This window comes from Anser brachyrhynchus (assembly GCF_964034855.1).
Source record: "Anser brachyrhynchus genome assembly, chromosome: 7".
NCBI classification, from domain to species: Eukaryota; Metazoa; Chordata; class Aves; order Anseriformes; family Anatidae; genus Anser; species Anser brachyrhynchus.
Window position 1 is genome coordinate 19,906,649 of NC_137701.1, and position 27,738 is coordinate 19,934,386.

Sequence of the window (27,738 nt, forward strand, 5' to 3'; positions counted from 1 at the left end):
ATAAAACCAGCAACAACAGAAAGATAAGTGCAGCAATGTTCAGGTGAGCAGTATGTACAGCAGGCAGTCTTTGCTGGCATGGGGTGGCCGCAACTGACAGCAGTCACACCTGGCCGCTGAATGTCCACTTCTCCACATGAAAGATGGGGACATTAAAAGTTAATAAAAGCTTTTTCCAACTTCAGAACTGCTTTGCAGGGGGTATGATATTCCTTTCTGCTATGGTGATGCACATGATTATGTATCTTGTGCAAACAGTTACTGAACATGCAAACTGGGAAATGGATGTTAAAAATCATTGCATTATTAACTAAGGCATCATATCTAATTTAATTAAGAGATAAATATACCCTTAATAGTAAGCAAATGTTGTCAGGTGACATCAGCTGTACTTGCATATCTTTTGCATCTTCAGAGCGCTTCATAAACATTGTCACTTATGCTCAATATGTCTCTGAAATAGAAAAACAAGGCTTCGTTCAGCTAGGAGATGAAGCAGAGTTAAAAGGACTCGACCAAAGAATATAGCAAGTCAGCGTACTCAAAATGTATGCTATCAATAAAATCATTACATCTCTCTCAAGGGTTGTGTTTTTGCAGTCAGGTTGCAGGAATTTAATGGGCACCGAGCTGAAAATTATGACCCAACTGGATGACTCTTCCAGCTTCAGGCTTGCCCTGCAGTCTGCATAAAGGACGTGGAAATATCCTTGGGGCTTCAGGTAGTTATCAGGCCTGAACTGCCCTTACGACTGGAAGTAAGATGTTTCCTAAGAAATGAGTTAATGATGAGCCAGGTATTAATGACATGCATTTGCCTTGTCATGACATTACCATCACAGTCTTTAGACAACCTCAGACTTACAAAAAAATAGTGCTTGTGTTGCCGTTATAATATTCCTTACTTTAATAGATCTAAAGATTGCAAAGAAAGTATGTCAGGGAGAAAATTGCAGAATATGTAGAAAAAGGAAGCTAACATTTTGTTAAAACCATTTTGGGGAGAATAAAAGACTTCAAGGGTTTTGAAAAACGCACACACCTTCATTAGGGCAACGTGGAGCTTTTATTGAACTCCACAATAGCAGCATTCTTTGAATGTGAAGATGTGGGAATGCACAAAATCCCGGGCAAGGAATTTCCCCTTCCTTTAGCAATCCACGCATTTTTTTACATATTTTTTCCTATCACTGCACTTTGTGCAGGCATTTACGTCGGTGAAGTAAAGGCTGGTAGCAATCCTGCTGCTCACTTTGAACTGACCAACTGCACAAGAGACAGAGACACAGGAAATCACCCCTTGATTTCTGAAGAGTTAAATTGCAGCTGCAAACCCAGTCAAGTTCCACGTGGAGTAGGCTCTGGTGCTTAATGCATTTCTGCTGCTGGTTATTCTTTCTTAAACTTGTTGTTTCTCCAGGAAAGGCATAATTACATTCTAGCCATTAATGAAAAAAGGGGACAATCCCAAAATGCTTAGTCACTTTTATATTGTGATTTTTACTAATGCCATGTAGGAGTGACAGAATCCTTCAGTTAACATAATTCAACAGAGAAGGGGGAGGAGAAGGTGGAGAAAGACTATATAAAACAGATTTATATTGCTTTTACAACTGAATTGTTTTCAGTATAATGTCACGTTCTTAGTGTGGGGGATTCTGCATGTGTCATGAGTCTACAGATGTTCTTGCACACTACGTGCAGCTGCACTATTTGTCATGGGCAAATTTAATAGCAAGATGCTTGTTACATGTTCCCTCTATTCTTAGTCCACAAAAACCGCTGAGGGGAAAAACACTGCCTGCTAGTTTGCTTGCTTCCCCTCTTTACACACTTCGAAAATATTTAAGAAACAAATTTTGGAAACACCACCTCTCACGCTAAATTCTGTGACACCTGCAATTACAGCTCCGTTGCCTTTGCTAGAATAATTTTTTGGGCTGTGTTGTTTCTAATGCTTCTAATGCTACTACGATCATTTTAAGTTCATGAACTGGAATGGGGGAAATGAAGGGAAGAGGTAACTTTCCTAATGGAGGGAGGGGGTTCTTCAAGAGCCCTTCAAAAGGGAGAATGCTTTCTACCAAGTCCTGAGTATCCTCTGTTCTCACTGACTGCAGGGGAAACTCAGGTGCCCTCCATACTGGCTTACTGCAGAGCCAAATGCTGCCAGGACTTGTGCAGAGGAAAACTCAGAGGAGCTCTGCTGCTCTCCTAATTTTCAAATCATCTTGCTATTTTCCTTGGAAGTGTCCCCCTTATTATTACGCTCATTCTGAGGGGCCCATACCTTTAGGGTCCAGCTTTTTGCAGAACTATCCAGGAAGAAGAGCAAGATTTTGCAAAATTAAAAGAAAAAAAAAGTCTAAATTCTTCTCTCAGAAAACCTATAATATGCTGAAGCATATGCTTGCTGTCTGGTTAGTGGCAAGAGAGGTAAATGTAGAACAGGCAGCGTAAGCGGAAATTTGAGCTTCAGAGACGGGAAACTGAAAGCTGAAACAGGAGCGCATCCAACTGAAATGGTTCAGGACAACACTTGAGAAGAGGGTACAGCTGAGAGGGTACAGCAGACCAAGTTAAAATTGTTACACTCTCAGTAGTATGTGAACAAAAGTAGATGCCATAAATGAAAATCACGGATTTAATTGTGGTGTCTCCCACAGTACAAGACACTGACATTCCGCATTAGAGCCGTGGAGGCTGGAGCAGGCAGCATGCCAGGAGAGGCCGAGGGAGCTGCGGTTCCTCAGCCTTGAAAAGGCCAAGGGGGTGGCAGGGATTTATTGCTGCCTAAAAATACTTCATGAGAGGCTATAGAGAAGATAGAGATAGATTTTTCTCAGACGTTTACAAGGGCAGGTACTTAAAAAACATAGGAGCAAAGATGGGTCAACAACGTTTAAAATTTTTTTGTCATGGAAAACTGTATTTCTTTGAATAAATTCCAAATTTGTGTACTATTGTATTGGAGATATATTAAAACATCCTGAATTTAGCACATGGAAACACCACAGATATGTAAGCTATATCATCATGTATCAAGTTGATAGAAAAGTTCTTTTTGTTACCAAAAAGCTGATTGGATAACTTTGAAGATATAAAACAGGCGCGTTTCTGTTATTAAAGGTGTGCATCTGTGAACACTGACTATCAAAGAAAATGGAATATTCCAGTGAGTCTCTTCAGAAGAATGCCAGAAAATAGCATTGAAATATGCAATATAAATGTGAAGATATTAGTTTCCAGTCTTCACATGATTGCTTAGCTAAAAAGTTAACCAGATGTGATTATGACATTTCTCCTTCTGTTTCTAATCTATCTGTAATCATATATGTGGGAATCTAGTTGTGTTTGTGTACATACCCAATTCCAGAAATTGTGAACTACTTCATTGTGTAAAACCTGCCTGAACGAGTGTGTGTGTGTGTGTGTGGGGGGGGGGGGGGGGGTGATGCATCTTAGATTGAAGCGTATGATTTTAATTATCCTATACCCTTATAGGTTACACTATGGTCTCCTACACATACAGGAATTTTTAACTTAGCTCCACAAGCTACAGCTCTCATTTTAATAATCACAGTATTTCTGTTGATTGTGCAAATTATGTAGACAACGGAAACCAAACACTTTTTGTAAGCCTGCCTCCTTATGGCAATGAAGCGATACAGGTCAGTCAGATCTATACAGCTCTCCATGATGCAGCAGATAGCAGTGTGAACACTCCCAAGATCTGCTGCTCAGCTGTGAATCTGCAGTCAGAGGAGGGTTTGCAAATCCCTGCTGAACTCTGCAATTCACAGACTAACCAACGGGACTTTATAGCCAAGTAAATGTGATTTTGCCACTATTAGTAAATAGCAAGGGGGGTTGTATTGACATGACGGTGCAAGGCCTCAGCAATTCCCTGGGTTTGTCTTGGCCTAAGTAGATTTTAACTTCTTTTAGCTATGTCTAGTTGTGAGGTACTCTCAACTAATTTAACTTTAGTTTATAGTAAAAACAAGAGGGCTTTCATTGTGGACTGAACTGCGTATGGCTCTGGAGTAAGTCAAAGGGAAGAGTGCAGAAACAGAGGACACATCACAGTGATTTAATTACAGTAAGCTGCTAGTGTTAAGAAAACATATAAAATCAAATCCAAGCAGACACCAGACTGAGGAGAAAGCATCCCCGTGCCCCCTGAATATCACACTCCTCCTGGTGATGACTCACCACAATACTCCCCCATTCCTTCTGAGAAATACCAAAGTGTCAATCTTCAGACCCAAAGGCACCCTGGAGGAGTAAGCACAACACAAGAGAACAGGGAAATTCTGTCTAATAGCTTTAACTCTATTTTTAATGAGGCCTTCCTGTATTAATCTGGTAATTTTGACTCTTAGACTATTTAAAATATTTATTAGACTAACAATAAATTCTTAGGTCCATACATGCAGTGTGTTCCCTTTTGTCAATAAGAAGTCTTCGACTGTAGTATCACCTCTTAACACCTCCAGTATTTCAGGTCTTGGAAGCCAAAATAAAAACAGTAAAGAGGCTGAAGGTGAAGGACCCGATCACCTGCCTAACACCCCCAGGCACCGTTCATGTTGGTCTGTCTGAAAGAGAAAAGCTCACTTCCACAGCCCAGTACAGCATGGACCCTGCACAAGCTCCCATTTACGACTGTGTGTGCATACATGTGTACGTGCAGCCATGCGGTCCTCAGGACAGTCCTTTCCCTAATGACTTTCAGGCCTCACGTCAGAGAGGGAGGGGACATGTGCCTCGCTGCCTCGTCTTCACAGGTAGAGGGAATGTGGACAGTTTTGTCCGTGTACTTCTGCTGGGGCTCCTTGCTGTAGCTTGGGCTGTTTATGATGCTGACCGTCTCTGCCCAGCCTCTGGAAACCTTCTCAGGCAGTGGATGTTGTTCTGAAATGCTTCTTGCAAACTGAGCTTACTCTGAGCCATTCCAAGTTGCATTCTCATTAAGGACATAAAAGCAGGTCTTCACAGAAGCCATTCCTGCTGGGGGCACCTCTGCAGGGACAGCCGTTTTTCTTACTCTCCATCCACACCTCAAACACGGGGAAACGCATCTACTTTCAAAGTAGCTCTTCATGTCCCAAGTGCTGCCGCTGCACGTACATATTCCTGCTAGAGCAAGCTGAATGGGAAGAGTATTGTATAATGATGTCTGATTTAGCTTAAAGTGTCATCTTTCCCTTCATTGCATTTTGTCTATGAGAAGTGTGCTGAGTCTTGTGCAGCTGTGTTCTTGCTCTTATTCGGCACAGACCTCTTCTGAGTTTTGCACCCATACCAAGAGTTGCCTTCTTCCCTTTGAAAAAAAGTGATAAATGGATACAGAGCAGAGGAACCCAAAGCCTGCAGGGATGTGAGTCAGGACTAGGAGAAAAATTCTATCCTAATAAAAAAAGCTGATCTGGCTTCCAGTGTGTGTGCTGTGAGCTAGGAAATGAAATCCCAAATGGAGAAGAGAAAGGGAGGACAAAAATTCAGATTCAAGTGCTGACCCTACTTGTTTTCAGAGCACAAAGTGTCTATTGTACCGAACCATAAATCAGACGAACACTGAATTCCTGCCCAGTCTCATTGAAGTCACCTGGAAGTCACCTACAAGGACCTCACGGGAGGACATGTACAAGGGCTGGCTCCAGGAAGGTGCTGAGCCCCTTCTGCTTCTGCCTAGGCTGGGATGCTCAGCATGCTCACCGCCATACCCAGCTGGGCCCTGTCCTTGTTTGATATATTTCTGACTGAGCTGTGTAAACAAAATCCCGTCCTGACTCTGAAAAACACACCACATTTATTATCTAGAAATTAACTGGGGTTAAACCAATTTCCATTGTCAGACGTGCCAACCTTTAGAACAGATCTAGCGTTAAATCATGGATGTCTATAGGGAGTTCCCTTGGATCATTTGATCAAATTATGCTCTTTAAAGTATGCTTCAAAATGTCATCCCGGTGTGGGAGGAAAAGAAAGAAAATAAGGCAATGAAATGAATGGAAATTTGGAGAAATGAAATGTTGTCTCATGTATTTTGACAACGTAGACATCAGTAGGTTTGCCAGACAGATCAGCTTCAGATTTCAGATGCAGCTTAAGCAAAGTATGACTTGCGCAAAATAATCTAGCCTGAAGCACAAACTACTTGCTAGCCGTTTTCATGACTTTGTCCTCTTAGATCATCTTCTGAGTTTATTTACAGTCCATGCTTCTCCCATGGCTGAGATCCTTCCCCAGTCCTTGAGTAGAAAGCTGGGATCTGACAGCATGGACATCAAAGTTCTGGTCATCAAAGTGCTTTAAGTAACAAGGTGGGCTAGGCAGCACCAGAAAAGGGGGAAAAGATAAGAAGATGAAAAGAGAGACATAAAATGATCTGGTATAGAGATCAAGAGGTAATAGCATTGAAATGGCTGAGGAGCTAGGACAGAGAAGTCTCACTGAACCTATTGGTTAATCATTACCTTGCTTTGCAAACATCACATTGTAGTTGCTTTTCCTTCACTGACATCTACTGCTCCACCCCATTACTTTCATCAACAATACACCACGCATAACTGGGCATAAGTGGGGGATCTACAGCATCTTTGGCACCTGCACTGAATTAGGAAGGCAAGAAGTTCTCATTGTTTTTTTGGATCTCAAGCTGAGTTTGCTGGATTGTGTTTGGGGGATTTGCTGGTGTTGGGCTTTTAATTTGAGAATGCAGAAAGTTTTACTGTGAAGCATAAGAAACTTTTTACAGATTCCTTTGAAAGAGGCTTATACTTTAATACTGACTGTCAAGCCTCACACATCAAACAGAAACTCAATTTTGCATTATTCTGATGAGATATCACAGCACCAAGTAATAGGGACTGGTTTACTGAATTCAGATTGAAGTATCTAAACATCCTTCCTCTCGTCTGGTCTTCCTAAATCTTTCTAACCCCAGTACCTAAATATCCTTAGTCTGGTCATGTTCCACACCTTGACCATATGGCCCTCTACCAGAGAAACGAATAATTCCAGGCAATTAAGGCATTTGCCTGTATCCATTTTATCTACAGATCTTTGGAGGTGCAAACAAAACATGCTGGATGGGGAAGACTCGCTAATGCTGATAGTGCTTTAGACCACTTGATAATCTTTTTCCTGTGCTAGTTATTATGGAATGGAAATCAAATGCATGGATGTTAGGGCTAGGAACAGATGGTACTTCTGTTCTGCAAGGAAGAAATAGGGGCAGAGGGGCAGCAGACCTCCCCCCTTCCCTGTCTTACCGGGATTCATTGTGTTGCCCTCCTGTTACAGTTGGCTGTGACTCTTTCTTGTTATAAAGAGATGTCAGAAGTTAGGGAGAGACAGATGATGACCTTAAATCCTTCACTGCATTTTACCAGGATTCCTAAAAAAATAAAATAAAAAAATAAAAGCCAGCTAAGGCAGTTGGAAAATGTCAGTGAAGCATTACACAAAGAACTTGATACATTTGTTGACCTTTCTTTTTCCTCCACCCTTCTCCTCTAAGATGGATTTAGTAGTAGTGGGTGCTTTAGTGCTATGAGTGCTTTCTTAAAAATAATTTAGATGCTATTGTCTGTCTGCCACTTGGAAAACATAGCTGTTTCAATGAGCCCCTGCTGAATCTGAAAAAAGAGGGTTTATTGAAATGCCTCCAAAAATGCACCAAAATTTCATTCTATTCCTTGTCGTCTGAAATGCATCTTGTTCTTGCCTTTACAGTCTTTTGTTTTATTTTTTTAATTGTACTTTTGTATTCAGGGTCTTTTCATTCTTATCCCCTATTTTACGAATGGCGTGTGTGGTATTAAGAGCTGAAGGCAGAGATGAGAAGTGTTTTGAACTGACTAATTTGCAGGCAAGAAATAAAGCTCTTGTAAGGTGGTCCCAGGGGTATCTTCGCCACGAACACCATTTGAAATGACATGTAATCTCGTACATTTCAAAGGCAAAACATTTCCTATTCTAAAGTATCTTCATGAGCCAGGGTTGGTTTACCTGTTTCCAGAGAATAATAAACCACCAGAGACAAGGAAACTCCTTCCCTCCCCTCTCAAAATTCCTGTTCCTTTTCAAAGGGGCAATTGCAGTCAATAGTTTATTTCTGTCCTATCTTTTGCTGTTCTGATGGCTTATAACTCAGTGGTCGCTACTAATACAAAGCTGAATGCACTTCTGAATTAAATACCCACTAACAGTACACAGCACATCCCTCTACAACACCATAAATAATGGTGTAGAGATCCCCCTTTCCCCCTTTTATTATTTTTTTTTTTTTTACAACAGTAGAAAATTTACAGCTGGGTCTTACAATCTTCTAAGATTTTAAGCATTTCACCATATATCTCTGACCTCGCAATTTCTTAATGTAAACCGTTCTTCTTCTAGAGAAATTTGAGTTCAGCTGACCTTGGAATATTGTATTAATACTCTTTCTCAACACAATTTACTGTTTACAGCCTTGTTGACATACTAAAAGGCTTGCACACAAAAGTCCACATTTAATTTGTGAAGGCAGATATTTCAGAAAAGTCTTACATTTAGAATTTCTCCCTGTTTTGGTGGAGGCTCAGTTGGTCTTGCAAACCAAGGTACTTAATCACCATCTGCAAACTGATTCATGTACTATGAGAAATGTTTCTATATGTCTATCATTTAAGCTTATGATAACCGTAGCCTGTACTCCATGGTTTTAAAAGCTTTAAAAATGTTCTGAACAGGGAATTTGGTTACAAATAAAATCTAAAGCTTTTGCAAAAATAAACACTGATAAGTATTACAAGTCTTTCAAGTCTTTTCCATTAATTTCATGGCTGTTCTGTCCTGAAGCCTTTAGATAGGTGAAAAGGAATGGATGCTTTATGAACTCTCTAAATGTACATTGACTACTAACTCAACAGTTACCTGATTTTGTAACTCTGCATGGAAAGAATTTAGCAAATGGCATGTCTTCGGTCACCTAGGCATGACTATAATAAAGATCCTGCAACTTAAAAAAAAAAATCAAGATCTTTAGTTATACAGATTTTTGAAATCCACATGCTTATGTTCAAACATGCTGGCTCTACGTACTAAGTCTTCAATTGCAGACAAGGAATAAATTTTGTGGCTCGGACAGAAGTACTGAAGGCTCCTGGAAAGGACAAGCAGAAGCGCTGGAGTTGTAACATACAGAAAAGAGAAATTTCTAAAAGAATGAAAAGCAAAAAGTTCTCCCCTGAACCTGATAATGATGTGAGACAGCCGACCTGCCGGTATGACTTGTGCTGTCAGTTTGCATTACTAGCCTCAGCCCTTTGAAGGACAGGTTTTTACACTGTGAGTGACCCTAACCTGTGTTGTACTTGGATCTCTACCAAATGTAAGTCATGATAAAATATTATGCCCCGTAGATGGGTCTTACACCTTAACTGTTGTTTTCCCTGAGGCTCTGTCAACTGTAATTCTTAACTTATAGGATCTTTGTCCAAACGTAACTTCGAACAAATTGTGCGAAGAGGTGTAAGGCAGCATTCACAGAAACTATAAAGAAGGTAGTGCTCTTCCCCAGTACTGTTTCTCCTGGTGTGGTCCCCTTATGGATTCTGAACCACAAGACTAGACCCTATCACTAACAACCACAAGGAAACACAGCATTTTCCATTAGAGAAATTTCTACCAAATGACCTAGTAGTACGACCGGTCTTTATTTTAACTACCACAGGCAGAGAAATAAAAGAGGTGGCTCCATTAGTGAGTGCCGAGCGCTGTCACATGTTAATGCACGAACGGTGTTACAGCTGGAGCACATACTATCTGATGAAAGTTACAGTGCTTGACTCAGACAGCTGCCTGGGTGAATGCCGGCTGCTCTCTGAAATAAGAGGTAGCTGTCTGCTCTTCTCCATTTTACTAGTGCAAGTCATCCACCTTGCATAAGGATACCTGAGCAACAACCCCACTACCTAAACAGGCTGAGAACTTGCTAACCCTCCTCATAGCAAACTAACTCCTGGAGTCAGCGTCAGGACTTTGTCTACCCTCTTGTATTGCCAGCATGCAGCGTTACCTTAGAGACTCACTAAATTCATTTATTCTTTATTTTTTTCTTTAATCAGCCGTCCATGTACACCATATCCACTTTTGCATGCATGGAAATATTTATATAGGCAATGGGTAGGGATCCATTAGCACGAGTCAATTGCTCCGCTTCTGGGTTGCTTTTCAGACAATATTCAGACAGTATTTTGCTAACATAGAATACCTAGCTAGAAAGCAATACAATATCCTAGCTCAGCTGGTTAATTGAAACTATATTTTTAAGGGGTGTTTTTTCACTTTAGTGAAAATTCATGTGATGTGTGCCATTTAAACGCTGTGTGTAGAACACATGCTTGTTTGAACACTTCATTATTTGGCTCAAAGTAGTACAGTGTATTGTTCTGTTTAGTGGACAAGTTTGAATTTACCATTGACTCAGGAGAACTTCACAATGTATCTTTGGGTCAAGGACAGGAAGCAGCAGCAGAAATAGCTATGGAAAAAGCATCAAAAGAGGGCCACTGGGTTATACTTCAAGTAAGTCAAAGCTCTTCATTACATCAGTGCTGCATTGCAGTGTTACAAACTGAAGCTTTTCAAAATAACATGTGCCTAGATGAAAGAGTACTAAATAGTGATTTAGAACTTCCTTTGTCTTCTCCACAAGGGAAGCACGTAACTTCATAGCGAGGTCTGTATATGCAAGTATCACTGAATATCACATAAAATATGAATTGCAACTATCTTGTGTGCAGGGAGTCAACTAACGTATTTTCCCAAGCACATGGTATTTGATTTACTAATTTATTATCCATTAAAAAAAATTCCTTAGTAAATAAATATGTAGCAAAAAGAATTGTTACGCTGTATAATCAGATGAATAGATACAAACAGGGAAGATTGCTGTCATTATGCAGTATATTGTGCTAAACAGATGCACATGATTTTTTTCAAATATTGTGCAATATCAAACCGCTTCCTTATGTCTGGGTTTTTCTTGTATCAATAAAATGTTTCATATTTCAAATCAATAGCTCACTGGGAAGCCTATTTTTTCCTCCCTTCTCCCCCTCCTCCCTCCCCATCTCTGAATATTTATTTTGCAGCAAAGTGGCTTGACACATTAGAGAAATTACTGAAGAAACCCAGCGAAGGAAGTCACTGGGGTGATCGCGTTTGAGTGTAGGGAACCTGCCCCTTCTCCTAAAGAATGCCTCACTGCAGAGGGGATTTTGGAAACCTCTTATTACAATGACTGATAAGCCACTACCTGAAACGCTGCCTGATCTTTGTGCTGCGTTGGGTAATTTTGACCAGGCAAGTAAAACATCACAGAAAAAAAAAAATACTATAAAAATGTGATTATTAAACTTCTTGATGTAAAGCCATTTGAAATGGTGAAGTCACCAGCAGCCTTTTCAGGACACGCAATAATAAAGCAGAGCGCATTTCATTCCTTAAGGATTTGTTCCCACATCCTAGGATGAAATAACTGCATATCAACCACAAAGCAAATAAAAGCATAAAATAAAAATTAGTTCTTTTCGTTCTAAAGCATCAAATACAGCTCCTGGTTGAACATGTGCCTCTGTGCTTGGGATACAAAGTACGTGCAGTCATTACAGATAATTACTGTAGCACAGAATAAGATTTTATTTTGGTTTAGTCTAGCTTAGTTTGATTTTTCTTGAAATGCAAGACCGTGCCTTTTTGCGCCTCTGGAACCTGCTCCGTATTGTGTGTACGTAGTCCCCGGAATGAGACCTTTAGCTGAGGTGAACCGGGGAGGTTCACTGAGCCAGTTCACGGTGCTAAGGATTTGGTCCAAAATGTCTGGGTCATCACGTAAGAGGAAGGACTGCTTCAGCTGCGAGGCTAGCACATTCTCCTCTGTCCTTTATAATCTTTGTTTTGGAAGGTTTTTAATAAAAATAGTTTTCGTTACTGAGTCCTAAAAGACACATAAAGCCGCAGGGGTATGTAAATGGCAGTTAGCAGCCAGGTTACGCAGACGCGGTGAAAGAAAGCACGTATCTCCTCAGCGCACATACCTGCACTGCCGGCAGCATCACCCTGAATTTCCACAAACTCACCAACTACCAAGAGAAAAACTGCTTTTCGCTCGTCATTTAAACACTACGTTCTGAAAACCTTTGCAACAATTACTAAGGCTTTTCTTCTTTTCCTCTTGTTTAGAATAAATTCTTCGAGCAATTAAAAAAAAAAAAAAAAAGGAAAACAAACTGCACGGAGGGCAGAACGCCGCGGGAAGCGCCGCGAGCGCACAAAGAAACCCCTGGGCTGCAAACACGGACACGATATTTTTGTCCCCAACTTCCTCCGGCTCCAGCCGGGACGCGGCTGCCGGCGCTGCCCGCCTGGGGCCGCCCCGAGCCGGGCCGGGCCGGGCCGGGCCCCCGCTGCCCGCGGTCCTGCAGCCTCCGCCGGCGGGCGCCGCCACGGGCCGGGCTGGGCCTCCCGGGGGGTCCCTCCGAGGCTTCTGCCCGGCCGCGGTCGCCTCCTCTCCCCCCCGCGCTGCGGTGCGAGCCCGCGGTACCTGCCGGGCGCCCGGGGCCGCCGCCCGTCCCGTCCCGTCCCGTCCCGTCCCCGCACGGAGGAGGGAGCGGGGCGGCACCGCCGCCCCAGGCCGCCCGCGGAGGGGCCGGGGACCGGTACGCGGCCGGAGCGGCGGCGGCTCCGCGTTCCCGGAGCCGGAGCGCCCCCTGCCGGCCCCGCGGGCTGAGGCGGGCGCCGCCCGGCCTGGGCACCGGGGGACAGCGGCCGGGCCTGCCCGCCTGGGGACCGCCGCTGCCCTGCGGGGGGCCCGGGGCGTGCAGGTGTCAAGGCCCGGCCCGTGCGTGGGGGCGCTAAGGGCGGCTGCGGCCCTCCTCAAGCGTCTCCGTCCCTCCCCGTGCTGACACTCGGCGCAGCACACGCGAGGTTGGCCCCGCCGGGGCGAACCCCTGGCTCGGTTTCACCTAGCTCAGGGTCACTGCTCATCCAAAAGGCACGAGCAGGGACCAGCCCCGCAGATCTGCCGCGTCTCCGGAGCTGGAGGCGACCCGTCGGTCTGCAACAACCTGCATCCACACATTTAGCCCCGGTTCTGTGGCTTGGGAAAGTAGAGAGGGACATCAGCCAGCATACTTTCTTATTCATTTGAACGGCCTCGAGTACACCACTCTTTTTGAGGAATTATGTCTTAAATGGATTTAGTTATTTAATAAATCAGCCCCCGGTCCCCTGCAGCGGTGACCTCTGATCTCTTCTCAAAGCACTGAGGTTTCGTGTTAACGCCGTGCCAGCAAGGTTGCAGCCAAGCTGCGGTACTTACAAAGTGCCCATGGGTGGTAAAAGTATTTTGGTAAAAGTGAGGCAAAAAAGCCGTCTCCCTTCCAGCTCTGCGGGGCAAGTCGTGGTTACCTCTGCCACGTGCCTGGAGGAGCCTGCGCTGAACTCAGAGTTTTGCCAGATGGGGACGGGAGGCAGGGTCAGCAGCAGGCAGCACCTGCATCCCGGCTTCCCAGCCCGCGTGTGGCACAGCTGAGGGGTGGGTTATAGCCCCCCGTCCTCGCCAGAGGACATATTTGCCATCTCATCTCCTCCTCCTCCATTTGTCCCTCCTCCCTCTTCCTCCGCCGCCCTGAGCAAGGCAGGTGCGGGAAGCCACGAACGCCACACGCGAGTTCTTCATATACCCACCCTGTCCTCGGGAGAGTCGGCGCAGCAGGCGGGAGGGAGCAGCAGGCCTTGTGCCTACACGGCCACAGACTGCAGCAGCAGCAGCCGGTGGGCTGCCGCCTGCCTTCTCCTCGGCCACCGGTTCCCCCAGCCTGCAGCAGCTCACCTGCCGGCGAGCCCCTCGCCATCCCGCGGGCCGCAGCTCTCCGTCCCCAGCTGCTGGGAGCCTCCCGCTGCGAGGAGGAGAATCATCTGAGGAGGGAAAGGGAACAAAAGAACGAGATGAGAAAGAGGAATAAAAGAAGGAAATGTGGTGAATAATAAAAACAAAAGGAGGAATTTTCCCCAGGGGGAGGGAAGTGCCTTTTATAAGAGCTTTTTCTTTTTTTTCTCCAGTTTTTGCAAAAATTCTGACAATGCACATGCTCATTTTCCCTTTCCCATCCCACACAAACCTGTTGTTATTTTACTTTCATTATTTCACTTTGCTGCATCAGAAATGCTGAATCATAAAACGGGGTTAGTGAAAATGGTATTTATCTTAGAGGAATGAGCCCCGCATTATTTTAAAGATCCCTGCACTGCCGCTGTTATTATTATTATCATCATCATCATCATGCATCTTGGCAGGTTGAAAGGTATCTCAGAACAGTACGAATTCAGCAGTAATTTAACATCCCACAGCAGTACTTTAAAAGCATCAAATAACATTTTGAATTTTAAGTCAGTACAACTGTAAATAAATGGATGTACTCCCACATGTCTGTTGTTTTTAAACTTGTGATGATCCTAAAATATTTGCCTAACAGCTTTGAGCTGCAACAGAATTTCAGCTCATATATACATGTGCATGTGATATTGAATTAAACCATTTGTCATTCTTTTCCATAAAAGACACAATTTGGCTCTCAGCAAACCATTTGAAATAGAAATTATGATGATGATACTAGAGCCCCATTTTATTTTATGGTAGTGTATTGATTGTCAAATAGACAATACATGTATTTTTGTAATGGTCTAAAAGAAGATATTCTGCCTTTTTATTTTACAGTCTTTATGCTATTACTCGCTTTCATTTCAATAAAGGATGGCATCTTTCAGAGATGCTACCATAAATTGCTTCATTTAATAAATTGCTACACAGAATAATAATGTTACACCAGAGAGCAGCACTTTGTAATTTGGAAGAAATAACATTTTTCTTTTAAAACATTTCTGTATCTTTATTTTTAAATTAAAATTATCTTTCTGCTGTTTTCTATCTAAAGAATAACCTGATTATTAGCAAATTCTTTTTTTTTCTTGCAAGCATCAGAACTTGGTTGTGACATAAAGAGGTTAATTAAAACGGGGAACAAATTAGATTAATTTCCACGGATGTAAGAGCGTTATAAAAGTCTTGTTCTCAACAATGACTCCATAACAGAACAATTTGATTTATGCCTAAGCAGGTTCCTTATTCTGTCTAGCAAGGACTGCCACTGGTGTCTCGGTGACAGGGTTTTTATTATTTCTTTGACAGTTTGATAGGAAGTCAGTGCTTGCTTCTGGGTTTGCAGTCTCTTCAAACCTGGATTATGAAGGTTACCATAAAGATATGGATGAAACACTGCCTCCCCAAAGCCCCATCCGTATGGCCCACACCCCAACGTGGAGATTGCTTTTGCAATAACAACTGCAGACAACCTGCTCCATATGCTATTAGAGCTGCAATTCAAATAGCCACTGGAGAAGGAGTCTCCCAAGCTGTGGAAAACAAGGTCAGTAAAAACATAGAGCAGGCTGCAAATTTGTCACAAGATGGTGTGATGTCTCTGGTTTTATGGTTTTTGTTTGTTTTTGTGGTTTTTTTTTCTTTCCCTGAGGCTACCAATTTCAACAGAATTAGATATTTTCATACCTGTTTTTTACAGTGATTCGATTTGAAATTTGTAATGTGGGAAAATGATCTCTGAGAGACATAAATATATGCGTTATTTTGTACCACACAAAAAGAAGATCTTGCTGGTGTGTTACAATACATTAATAGGGTTGAGTCATTTAGTATCTTTTGTCAGGTTGCAAAATGACATTATTTGCAAACTACAATGCAGAATTTGCTTTTCTTCATAACAGCATGAAATGTTGCTGCAAAGGTCTTCCACTCTTTCTCCATTTCTCAGAATAAAACTTCCATATCCTTCATACTATGATATGAAGGCAGTAGAATTACTTACACTGCATAACGTTAAGATACATAAAACTTTAGACTTTCCTTTATGTTATCACAGAATTGGGTGCTTAAGACACTTGCCTCATGACAGCTTGGTATCTCTTCAAGGAGAAAGCAGACCTATATGATATAAAGAAAAAAAAAACATTAAGAAGAAAATAACACCAGATATTTTATCCAAACAGCAGCAGCATGCTTCTCAAAATAAAGTGATTTGTTTTCAAGAATATGAGAGACTGGATCTGCTAATATATGAGGCTGTCTCTTCAACAACTTAATTTATGTCTGAAGATATGTTACTAACCTCAGGGGATGCATGGTTTTAAACATAGCATCAGTGTAGATGCCTGTAATGGAAGATGTGAGTGATTATTTGGGGAGCTTTTTTCTTATTTCATTGACTTAAAAACTGTGCCTTCTTACATTGCCTGTTCCAAACATGTAACTTGTCTGTACATATCAAATCATTTAATTTGTGTGAGAGAAGTTATCAGGAAACTGCTTAGGAGATTGAAACCCTCTATTTCTCTGGAAATTAGGAAGCAAAATGCAAGGCCTCTGATTATTGTGTTACCCTGGTGTTTCGATGCAGAACAGGACATAAGACAGTGACATTCTTCTCTTCTGCCATTGCAGATATTTGGGTGCTCTGTTACAACTGCTAACAGATATGGTTGCTAGCTATGGCGTGCGCACACGTGTGTTTTAGGCAATCCGTAGGACAGAAGGTTTGGCACTTCAGAGACCCTCTGATGCAAAAAACAAACTCTACTTCATACAGATCCCCACTGGACAAGGCACGTGGTTCAGGTCCTGTTAAATAGCAGACATGTTCAGAGCCATTGGCATGGGGCGTTTGACCATGGCTAGGGGATAACCATTAACAGTGAGCATAAATGCAGTAACAGCAACACCCATGTCCTCACCTCACTGCGCATGCAACAAGTGCAGTAAGCTAGGTAAGGACATGAACAACTCATCACAAATCTTTGGCCTTTTTTTTTTGTAGATAATACCTGTCTCTGAATGCCTAAAAGTGCTGAATAGCAACATGTAATATTCTTAATCACACAGGGCCAAATCTCCATGATATCTAGCAATCTCAAACAGCAACGTACCTGCTGCACTAAAATTTAATATATGTTCAAATCAGGGAATTGGGCAACCAAATAGCTTCTTATGCAACACTGGCAATTTGCACAGACAATTGTGGTATATCCATGCATAGATATGGTTAATGCATTTGACTCTAGACTACATACAGAAAATCTGTTTGTTTTTCTTTTTAAGGGCTATATTTTTTTAAGAGCTATTTTTTTTTAAAGGAACCTCCTTTTTTGCCACCTAGAATTACCTTCTTTTTGATCTTTAATTCAGAGTAACAAAACATGGACACTCAAATAGCCATTAGTGCAAGCAAGCCAGCAGAATGGTAGCTTGATTGCATGTACGATTTTCTGTGGGATATCTGAAAGCAAGTTAGTAATTTGGCCCTTTATCATTTTCTCCTTGAACATGTGCGTAGGTGGGTGCTTCTGTGCATATGTATATCAATTAATATAGCATACAATTACTTAATGCAATTAGAGTGAATTTAAGAAATACAGAAAGCCCAGAACCTACACTCTTGTTTTTCTGACCATTTCCCCATTTTAAAAAATAAATGACTCGCTCCAGTTGCAAGAGCCAAGATATTCTTTACACTTGACGATTTAGCTACCTTATGTGTTTTTACTGGAGAAAAAAAAGCCCTCTATCATTTATCATGTCATCTTATCACAGTCTCTTTGTGAGACGCAAATAGCACACTAATGTTTTCTTTTGTTAGGGTGAGTTGGCAATCTCCTCAGAGATGGAGCAACTACAGACAGCTCTTTTTTTTGATAATCTTCCTGACACTTGGATGAGACTGGCTTATCCATCAACATACAGTTGCTCAGTGGTAAGTCGCATGCCAACAGTCAATCAGTATGGACGACGCTTCTTGTCCATCCTAAAAAACAGAACAGCAACTAAAGATTTTTTGGCAAATATCTTGCCGTCTTGTGTAACTCAGAATAGCTTTTTATCATAAACTGATATTACCAGTGCTTTGAAAAGCAGAAAGAGCCTTGCATTTACCTTGCCAATTACTGCAGACTTGGAAAGATTTTTCTAAAATCTGCATTCCCACTCCTACCTTGCTTGCTTGCTTTTTCTCAAGCTGTATGTGCTGACCAAATAGGTGTGGTAAGCACTGTAGTACCTTGTATCTCCTACTCAGAAGACTAAGCTTGAATTCTTGTGTTTTTTGGGGAATCAGTATTTATATCAACAAATGGTATTGCTCTGAGCTCAAGGGTCACCAGCAGGAGCAGCAATTGGCAAAGCAGCTCGCATTAGGAACTGAGAAAAAAGTTTCAGAGCAAATAGTGAAGCCATCATGTTCTATTTGTCTTGAACTCATTTTATGATGTGCCCATCTATCTACTCTCCAAGGCAGTCTTGTAATACCAAAAGTGAAAGTCAGAACAAAAAGTGAAAAGCCATCCAATGCTGACAAATTATTTGCTGGTATACATTCGGCTCACCTCAGGAGCCTACTTAGTGAGGCCAAGAGCCCCTGGCTGATGGAGCTGACCAGGACTGAAGAGCAGACCAAAGGACGGGAAAGCTCTGCCTAGCACAAAGACAGGTAGTGCTAGAAGGCAAAGCAAGCCCACATTTCTGAGATCAGTTCAGACTTCTGAGAGATCAAGAGAGGAAGAAGAAATCTTGGTCAGCAGAAGAGACATTGTGAGAAGCACCAAAGGTACATTGTGAAGAAGATCAATCAGAGCTTTATGGAATTAAATGCTCTTTTAGCTTCCCTTGATGGAAAACTAAAATACCATAGAGATACTGTGATGTCTGTGATAAATATATGTCCTGAAGACAGAAAGCGTTGCCTAGGGGATATAATGCAGTAATGCTAAATTACAAGCTGTTTTCATGAAGGACAACACAGCTGCTTTCTTTAAAAAAATTTATGGGGGAGTCAAGCTGGACCTTATATTCATGTTTGGAAAAGAGAGGGGGAAAGTAACCACTGATTATATAAAAGCTATCTCGCAGAACTAGTAGGATTTGAGGTGACAGATTATCTTGCACCATCAGGTGCAAAATGCAGTGAGTCACTACGGAGCAAAACATTGCCAGGAGATGTTGTGTTATGCAGCTGGGCTCCAAGACAGCCTCCTGCTGGAACAGAGTGCGTATGAGGAGGTACAGGGAAGCAGACAAACAGGAGGTCTGTTAGGGGCACCAGAGGGGTTACGTACAGCTGTGGCCAGTGGGATTGCCAGTTCTGCTTGGCCATCAGTCCCTTGTGCCTGGGAGATGAAAAAACAACAGAGAACTAAAACAAAACTTGAATCACTGTCACATCTAAAAAGACTGATGGAATTGTCATTGTGAGCTTCCTGCAGTGAAGGATGTCCTATGTCACCCCGTTACACATGCTGCAAAGCACAAGCTGGCCACAGTCATCCTGATAGTCTCACCCTGTTTTTTAAATGTCGCTGTCTCTTATATACCCACCTGACACACCACTGGCTGAGACGCCAGATAAAAATCTTTGATTTCTAAGCAGATGCCATTTCAAAGTAAGGCAAGATGGGGTGAGGAGGTGAAGGGAAAAAAATCTGCATACACTCACAGTTTAAGCACTGTGGGCTCTGCAAGTGTGTCAGAAACAGCAAAAGTGAGCAATTAAATGAAGGAGATAATGTCAGATCACTTACTTCAGTTTGCCTTCAGGATCCTATTCGAGGTCTCTGAAATGAGCATGGATTCTACTAATGCTTCTCTTTATAACCTGGCCCCATATGGCACACCAGTGTTTCACATTTCCGTGTAGGTGTTGCCTCCTGCCCCTGAGCCAGCAGTCTTGCATTTCTGGGTTAGAGACAGTCAACTATCCCTAGGGCAGAAGATGTGTCTGGCATTTCTTAATAGCATCTTGTTAGAAACCAAGATGCTACCTTGAATAACACCAAAAAAAAAAAAAAAAGACCTCAGCTAGAAAGGTGGTGACGCGATACCAGTGACGTTAAATGGGGTAAAAGAAAAAAAAAATGAGCTGATGCTTTTATTTTCAGACCAGCAAAATGTAGAGAGAAATCCAACAGACAAGGAAGAAGTGAGTGGATGGAAGAGGGTTGGAAGCTTATGTCACAGGTCATCTAGCTTTCTGGAAATCTGCAAAAGCCCAACAGTGGGATGTCTTAACAGTGGCAAAAATTTGGGGGTTCAGGCCTGTTTCTGCATTGCCAGGCAATGGCTGGAGCAGGCTGAGGTGACAGCAACAGTGCTGAAGGATTCGAAGGGAGACATTACATGCAGAGGGGAAGAAGTGCTGGGGCTTGTAAGGAGCGGAGGGGGAGAGGGGGAGGGCAGGAAGTCATGAAATGTATGAGCTGCCAGAAGAGAGGACGTTCGTTCCCCCTTTGGAAGATATTCATAATGCACAGATACAGGCTTAGAAACTATTCCATGAAAGCTCCGGGTTATGGCACTGACTCCCTTACAGGCTAGAAAAATGCACGCATGAAAGGAAAAGGCCTTCAGGGTAGGAGGGTTTGTTATTTGGTTTTTTTAACTGACAGAATCCACTACTGACTTGTAAGGTGGGGAGGTATTAACTGCCGAGAAGGAGGAACAAAAGGCAGGGATTGCAATCCTGGTAGAAAAAGCAAGGAACATTGCAAGTAGAGGTGGGCTGGTCCAGAGAGGGGGTAAGGATATTCACTGAGTGCTCTGAGATGAAACATGCTGTGTGTTCGTAAAGGTGCCTGTCAGTCAAGAGGGAGAGCAACATTATGACAACCTCTCTTTCCCCAGCAGCCAAGACCAAGATTTCTATTCCCTGCAAAGCCAGCCAAGAAATTACTGAAGTGGTTGTTTTAACAACCAAAGCTAACCGGGAGGGAACAAAAGAACTCCAGATGCATGTACACACACATCCATCAACTGTCCATCCATCTGTCCATGTCCTCCAACAGCCTCCGATGGCCCAACTTCCACTTAAAGAAAGCCTCTTGACTTGGTCAGAAAACGGGTAGCAAATTATTTTGCCATTGTACGACTAGAAATGATCAAGGATTCAGGGAGAAGTATGAAATGGATGTAACCTGCATGAAATTTTCTGAGAGTAACATAAGTCTAATCTCTGTGCAACAGCAGAAAAGAGGTTACATTTCTTACAGAAGCGCCGCTCCTGTTTTCTGAATCCCCACTCGTCACCTTCCTGGATACCTCCTGCAGCATGTGCTGTGTGTCTGTCCTGAGACAGACGGGCTCAGGCTCCAAAGGGGCTTCTGTCCGCAAACACGATATTGCTGCACTTGCTGCTACTCACTTGTCAGTACTTAATTAACAAATACAAATGCAGAGCTGTGCTGAAATAAAAAAAAAATACTTTGGTATGGAAAAAACTTAATATGAGGAAGTTGCTTATTAAACAGAGAGAAATTTGTTGTTCAGCTGCACTCAAAACACAAGAAAAGGGAAAAAAAACATTACTGTGTGCCAGGGCAAAAGTACCACTGTCTTGGCAAGAAAAAGAAACATTTGCAAGCTTCTGAGTTGATATTTGAACAATGGGGAAGAAAATGAACCAGAAAAACTGCTTGATGGGCTGCTGCGAAGAATCCTCCTCCCTCTCTATGCACACTGATTTTTGTGTTCTCTTACACCCAGATAAGATGGACTGATGGCAGAACAAATAATATTTGACACACAAGTTATATAAAAAAACAAGGATCAAGAACAGATTTCAAAATGGGCTGAACTCCTTGAATTCAAAGATAATCAGGTAAGTGGCAAAAATATAATCAACTACCATCATTAATTTCTACCAGAAGATACTAGATATTGAAAATAAATCTCTGTAAGCTTTTTCACACAGTTTCTATCCCAGTGTAGGCTGACACAAAGTCAAAATAAACAAACAAAAAATGAACAACAAAAACCTCAGGCTGAACATCCAGGTGAGAGGAAACCCTCAGAAATCTGTCTGTCACACATCTGAAGTAACACATTTTCCTCTGCTTGCTTAGGTCATTTTCTCTGCAGATCTGATCTTTAGTAAATTGCCCCTAATCAGAAGTCTGCCCTTCTTCAATTTTGTCCCAAGTTCCTATCTGGCAACTTCTGAAGTTGCCATTGATGTTTTGGAGCTTTCCTCGCATATTGCAGATGAGGGGCAGAATACTCCTTTGCTAAACTATTTTTTTTTTAATTTCTTTTAATCCTTCTCCTACACGAGACAAATGTTTAAATATTGCCTGCATCAAGTAAATATTTTAAAACATATCCTCAGCTATGGGGAGGAGTGGGAGCTGCAATGGTTTGCAGTCCAGGAGCTCCATATCACTGGATCGTTCCTGGCATGGCAGGTGTCAGGTAAGCGAGCGTGTACTCACAGACAGTGTCCCCAGGTACACCACGCGTCCAGGTCCTTCCCAGCGCCTGTGATTCCTGACCTTCCACTTTCAGTTTGCTTCTAAGCACTTTTAAAGCGAGAGTGCTCTGTTGAAATCCTCAGTGTTTCGGCATTTGCTAAGCAGCACATTCTATTAGCGAACACTTTCACTGCAGGTTAACGTTCTCAGACACAGATCGTACAATGCACCGAGAAGTATTGGCTGGGGGAAAAAAAGCCTGTCATACATAGCAGGACTAGTGATAATGCACAGTGTATTACACTCCAGCAAAAATGACTAATATCAAAGCTAAACAGGAATGATTTGTATGGTTGATACAACTAGAATAAAATATGTATTTTAACTAAATCAGTTTTTAGGAATACCAGGCACAGGTTAATCCTTTATAAATATGTTCAGAGAGTACATTAGACACCAGTCCGCCTACACAAAATGAATGCAGCACACACTCTGATGTATTACAGAGGCAGGATAAATGAGGGAACTCTTCTGTGTTTGATCTGGTTCTGCTCTGTAATTCAGAGATACTGGAGATGGGTGGTGAGTTTCTCATTGATCCCAAAAGAACCAATACTGTTGAAACCTGTGAAATGTAAGCTTTGTAGAGGATTGGAGGCTATGCACGAAGGACATTGTAGCTTTAGGGGCACATTCTCTTCTCAGGAATGTATGTAACCGGCATTCACAAGTCATACACATCCTGGGGAAACAAGACCCTGTAGCTTAACAATAGGAAAAACGCATACCTAGCTCCACAGGCAATTATATCACACTCATTGCTACATCTGCATCCAGTTATCAAAGGATAGATTTTCAGCAGATAATAAATGAACCTGGTAATGAATGTCTTGAGAATTTTGAAACAATGCTGAATTTGGCAAACATCAGCATTTAAAAATGCAGCGAAGTGCAGTTATAGCATCAATCCAAGTCTAAAACATTTTAGATAGAAAGCACAGGGCTAGCACATAGATGGGGGAGTAATCAATTCCAGGTTTTTCCCCCCCATTCTTTACAGCTTTTTAAACCACTTACACCAGCCTTGCTTCTCTGAACTGTATTTTGCTTATGGTGGAGGTGTTAATGCACAGTTACTGCACAATGGGGTTGTGAATTTTAGTTAATGAAAGCTTTTAAAGGCACAATGAAATCTTGTGATGAAAGGCAACAAAGAAGTGCAAAGTATTATTATAGCCTTTTCTAAGTTTTACTGAGAGCATTCTTATACACGATGGACAGAGCGTAAATATGTATTATGGATGATAACCTCCCTGTAAAGGCTAAGTCCCACTCCCGAGTCTGCCAGAGGCAAGGGGTGGCAGTCTTACAAGGTTTAATAATGTCTCATGTTTTCATCCTTCTCCTGCCCCCAGGAGCTAGAAGAGGACCCCTGTATAAATTCTGAATCCTTAATGAATAGTATGGCCATTCTATTGCCATGCTATTCATTAGGCATGGATATTGCATGCACAATTAGACTACAAGTTCTGAACACCAAGGTGGTACGGTGTATACTTAAAGGCAATGGCAAATTGAGGAAGTATAGTAAATGTCACAGTAGTGTGGCATACGTCTATAGCAGGCATTTTTGTGATATCCCTAGGAGATGCAAGCAAAGGGTCAGAAGTCTGCTTGTTTTTTTCCTCAATAATTTTTGCTAAAATCCAAGTATTTGTTCCTGATAATGAAAAGGAACAGTTAAGACTGTCTCTATTTTACAAAAGCGAGGAAGGGATATCTGTACAACAGGACGTGGATGTATGCTACAGCAACCCATTTAGAAGAGATCTCGCACCAAAATAAATGTACAACAGCTTACCAGGCTGAGAGAGGATGGGAACTGCTGGTCCAAATGATGGTTTGATCTGTTACAATGGAAGCAAAATCTTCAGTTTGAAAAATACCATTCTGCTTCCTGGGTCTGCAAGAGCTAACATTGTTCTAAAGGCTGCATCCCTCTGATCAGCTGCCCTGTTATACTGATCATAGTCTAAGTGATCTGTAGCCTCCTTCTTTTTCTGGCTCTGTTCAAAGAAAAGATTGCAGCTTCATTTCAGTTATTTGCATGTTTTTCTTAACAGTTTACTCTCAGCAGCTTCTGATTTAACCTTATGTGTTCTGAATTTCAGGAAAAAAAAAGTTTAGATTGGCATCTAATATTTTCAAAGTAATAACAGGCGCCTCACACACACGTCATGTTCCAACCTTTTAGTAAATGTATTCTAACACTCTTAGCTTACCTGCTTTAAAAGGACTGGCATGTTGAACCAGCTGGCCTTTTTCTACTGCTACAGCTTTTCATGTTATATTCTGCTGCTCCGATTTCTGTATTTTCCCTGCAGTTTGCAAGACAAAATGCAGAAGTTTAAAGTCTCATAATGTTTATGTGACAAAATCTTACTGCTAAGTACAGTATTACTGACGGATTAAGTTTAATGCAATGGCATAATGTAATTTAATTATAGTAATAGCGCACAGCAACAGTGTTACTGCTTATGTCAGATTGTGAGACGTTCTCTTTTAAAAGCTTCATCGTTGTTACCTAGTTTTGGGGCTTAGTTCCACAGCATTACCCCCCCCCCAAGTTAAATTATTTTCATAGGTGTGGAAGAAGAAACATTAGGCAAATTGCTTCCATTTTGCCACTATAAGATTACGTAAGAATTCACAATACCAACTAAAAACCCATTGTGCATTATGAGACAATAGTCAGCCAGCCTGGGGGAAAGCTTGTAGCCTTCTGGGCATAAGTCCTCAGACCTACATGCCACACTTTACAAAATAAAAAAAAAGCCCCCCCCCCCCCCCCCCCCAAAAAAAAAATTCCACCACATCTACCTTTTGTATTTACCTGAGTGTTTTTTATCACAGATTGATCTGGATTCCTATGCCACCAATGAAAAACCACATTCATGTAAATTATTGTAGTGCATGGCTCTGTCTTTTTCACTGATTTTAGCCGTAGCTGTGGCTGACAGCAATTCCAAAAATCCAACCTACAATATCTTCTATTTCTAAAGTGTTTTCTATCTGAAGACCACAGAATTTTCTCAGTGTTAATTTTGCCTCACAACAGCTCCAGAAAGACAGAAAAATGCATCTTCAGCCAGCACAGCTGTATGCAAAGTGAACATCTGTCCATCGCCAAATTCAGTTTAGCTAATAATAAAAAAAAGAAAAAACAACTTTTTTTTCCTCCTCCAGACAGGGCCAGACTGCAAGGGAAAGCCTGTAGAGGATTTCCATGCTTTAAAAAGGGAAACAGGGAGAGACTGAATTTCCTTAGGTCACTGAGAAAACATGTGGCAGTACTAGGAAAAGAACCCAGCACTTCAGCAGCCGAGATATCATCTTCACAGCCAAAATTGGTTGTTTTTTCCTCTGCAGCAATACTGCATTAGCTCTATCGTGGTGACATAACAGCACAGGCAGAGCAGCCTCTGTGTTTTTTGTGTGAATGCTGTTAGATAAGGTTAATTTCTGGTTGGCAGCGAGATGCTGGCTTTTTCTAATCACATCAAAGCAAAATCGCCCCTAGCCTTATTTTAATAACAAGATAGGTGAGGTGAACTAGCCAAAGTACTGAAGCTCTTCCAAGAATTTTTTAGACCCAGCTGTACATATTCTTCAGCATATACATTTATCAACGTGCAAGGCTAATGCCACGAGGTCTTGGGCTCAGTACTGCAATACTCGACTCTTTGGAGCCCTTAAAGCTTGAGGAACTTGTAGCTTCAGAAAAGTGAGCACCTCTACACAGAAGTTGGCAGTAGGTTATATATGATCGACCTGAATTTCTGCTTCTTTAAGGGGAGGATGGAGATGACTAAAGGGCAGAGGGACATGTCTCTCTCCCCTTCGGCTTCACATGTACAAGCTTGTGAAAGAATCTTTGCCCCATTAGTCCCTTTTTTTGCAACATACCAGCATCCGGAAGAGACTAATTGTGCTAGACTTTCCACCCACTGCTCTTTAAGCCTCTATATATGTATATGTAAGAGCTATGAGAGATTAGAATTCATAACCTTTTTCTACTTGATTTTGGGTAGATGTTTGAACTCAGGACCAATCTTTTGCAGCAGAAATTTGCTAAAAGCCAGCCTATTCACAGCTTTACAACACTGAAGGCCCCATGTCAAATCCACGGCACCTTTTCAAGTTACAGAAACATAATTATATGCCAGTTCACTTGTGCATTAATTTTAGCATGCTGCAGAACTGCTTTCTCTAGCTATGCTCTCCTGTTGCAGCAACACCTTGTACTCAGCAGAAACCTGGATGCTTTACAGAAGTAGCACCATTTCTACACCTTTATGCCTTCATACTGTGGACCATTTGCTACCAAAAGCCTCTGCATTCCTTAAAGCTTTGTCTCAGAAGAAGAAAGAAATCTGGGTCAAACTCCCTACATCAAAGCAAACTGGTGGGGGATTTCAACCTTTGTCTTAGCTCCACATCTTGGGTGACTGTTCTGAAGATTTAAGGGCACTAAGAACACATCATCTTTTTTGCAGTGTTTTCCATGAAACTTTCTAACAACAAGAAAGCAAGAAATTATCCCTAGCCCAAGATCTACCTGAGTAAATTAGGTCACCTCAGCTGCTTTTGTAGACAGGACAATGCACATACAGCAAAGAAGTCTCTTCCCCCCATTGATGACATTGTTCCCTTGTCTATATGTGTTGGTTTCGAAATAAACCTAGAGTTCAGTGCCTGTTTAAAGTGAAACTCCTGATTGTGAGTCTCTGCTTTTTTTTTTTCTTTTTTCCTTCCTACCATTCAGGTGCAGTGAACAACTTCCGCGCTGCTGTGAGCATGACTCCTAGCCTCAAGATCTCACCCTCCCTAGTGTTGTCTGGATATCAGGTTTTTCAACCCCCAGTCCTTCCTCACAGGTAGGAAGCACATCACAACTCATTAGTAATTTACTGCTACAGTAATTTTTATAATTACTGCCAGGAGGCCTCATTAAATTTGATCTAATGAATAAATATTGTATTTTTCAACGTGATTACCAGAACAGCTTAAGCTGAGTGCCATAAACAATTATTTTCTTCAATACGCAGTATGTCAGTGAGTATTGATTTTTATTTTATAAAGAATTTACTGTATTCCTATGTATGTCTAGGGAGTAATAAATAGCCAACGCTCTGAAGTGTCAATTGCCATGGAGCAGAGCAGATGGCAAAACAAAAATTGGGGTATCTGTTGCAAAAAGTAAAATAATGCACATTAGCAAAGATAAGGGGTTTGTCTGGAGGTCAAGGAATAGCCAGTGTGTGTATGTCTCCTAGCCCTCAAGAAAGCAGCCTGATTTAGGCTACAGTCTTTCTGCTTTGT

The 27,738-nt window shown here is 41.9% G+C and overlaps 1 protein-coding gene across 7 annotated transcripts in view; it reads right to left on the minus strand.

Moving 5' to 3' along the window:
* Positions 1–27,738, minus strand: part of LOC308198477 (uncharacterized protein) — a 40,055-nt gene that overhangs the window by 6,009 nt on the left and 6,308 nt on the right. The window contains exons 4-11 of one of the 7 annotated variants that reach the window (XM_080600919.1): positions 24,639–24,734; positions 22,378–24,422; positions 13,889–16,054; positions 10,470–10,534; positions 9,094–9,154; positions 8,926–9,010; positions 7,281–7,405; positions 351–454 (exon numbers count right to left, since the gene is read on the minus strand). In XM_080600919.1, coding sequence (XP_080457045.1) covers positions 8,981–9,010; positions 9,094–9,154; positions 10,470–10,534; positions 13,889–14,152 — 420 coding nt within the window. In that variant the 5' untranslated portion in view covers positions 14,153–16,054; positions 22,378–24,422; positions 24,639–24,734 and the 3' untranslated portion in view covers positions 351–454; positions 7,281–7,405; positions 8,926–8,980. Of the gene's footprint in view, positions 1–350; positions 455–7,280; positions 7,406–8,925; positions 9,011–9,093; positions 9,155–10,469; positions 10,535–12,092; positions 12,572–12,598; positions 12,760–13,743; positions 13,817–13,888; positions 16,055–22,377; positions 24,423–24,638; positions 24,735–27,738 lie in introns of those variants that run through there. The other 6 variants (XR_013953939.1, XR_013953941.1, XR_013953943.1 and 3 more) reach the window with 6 other exon arrangements.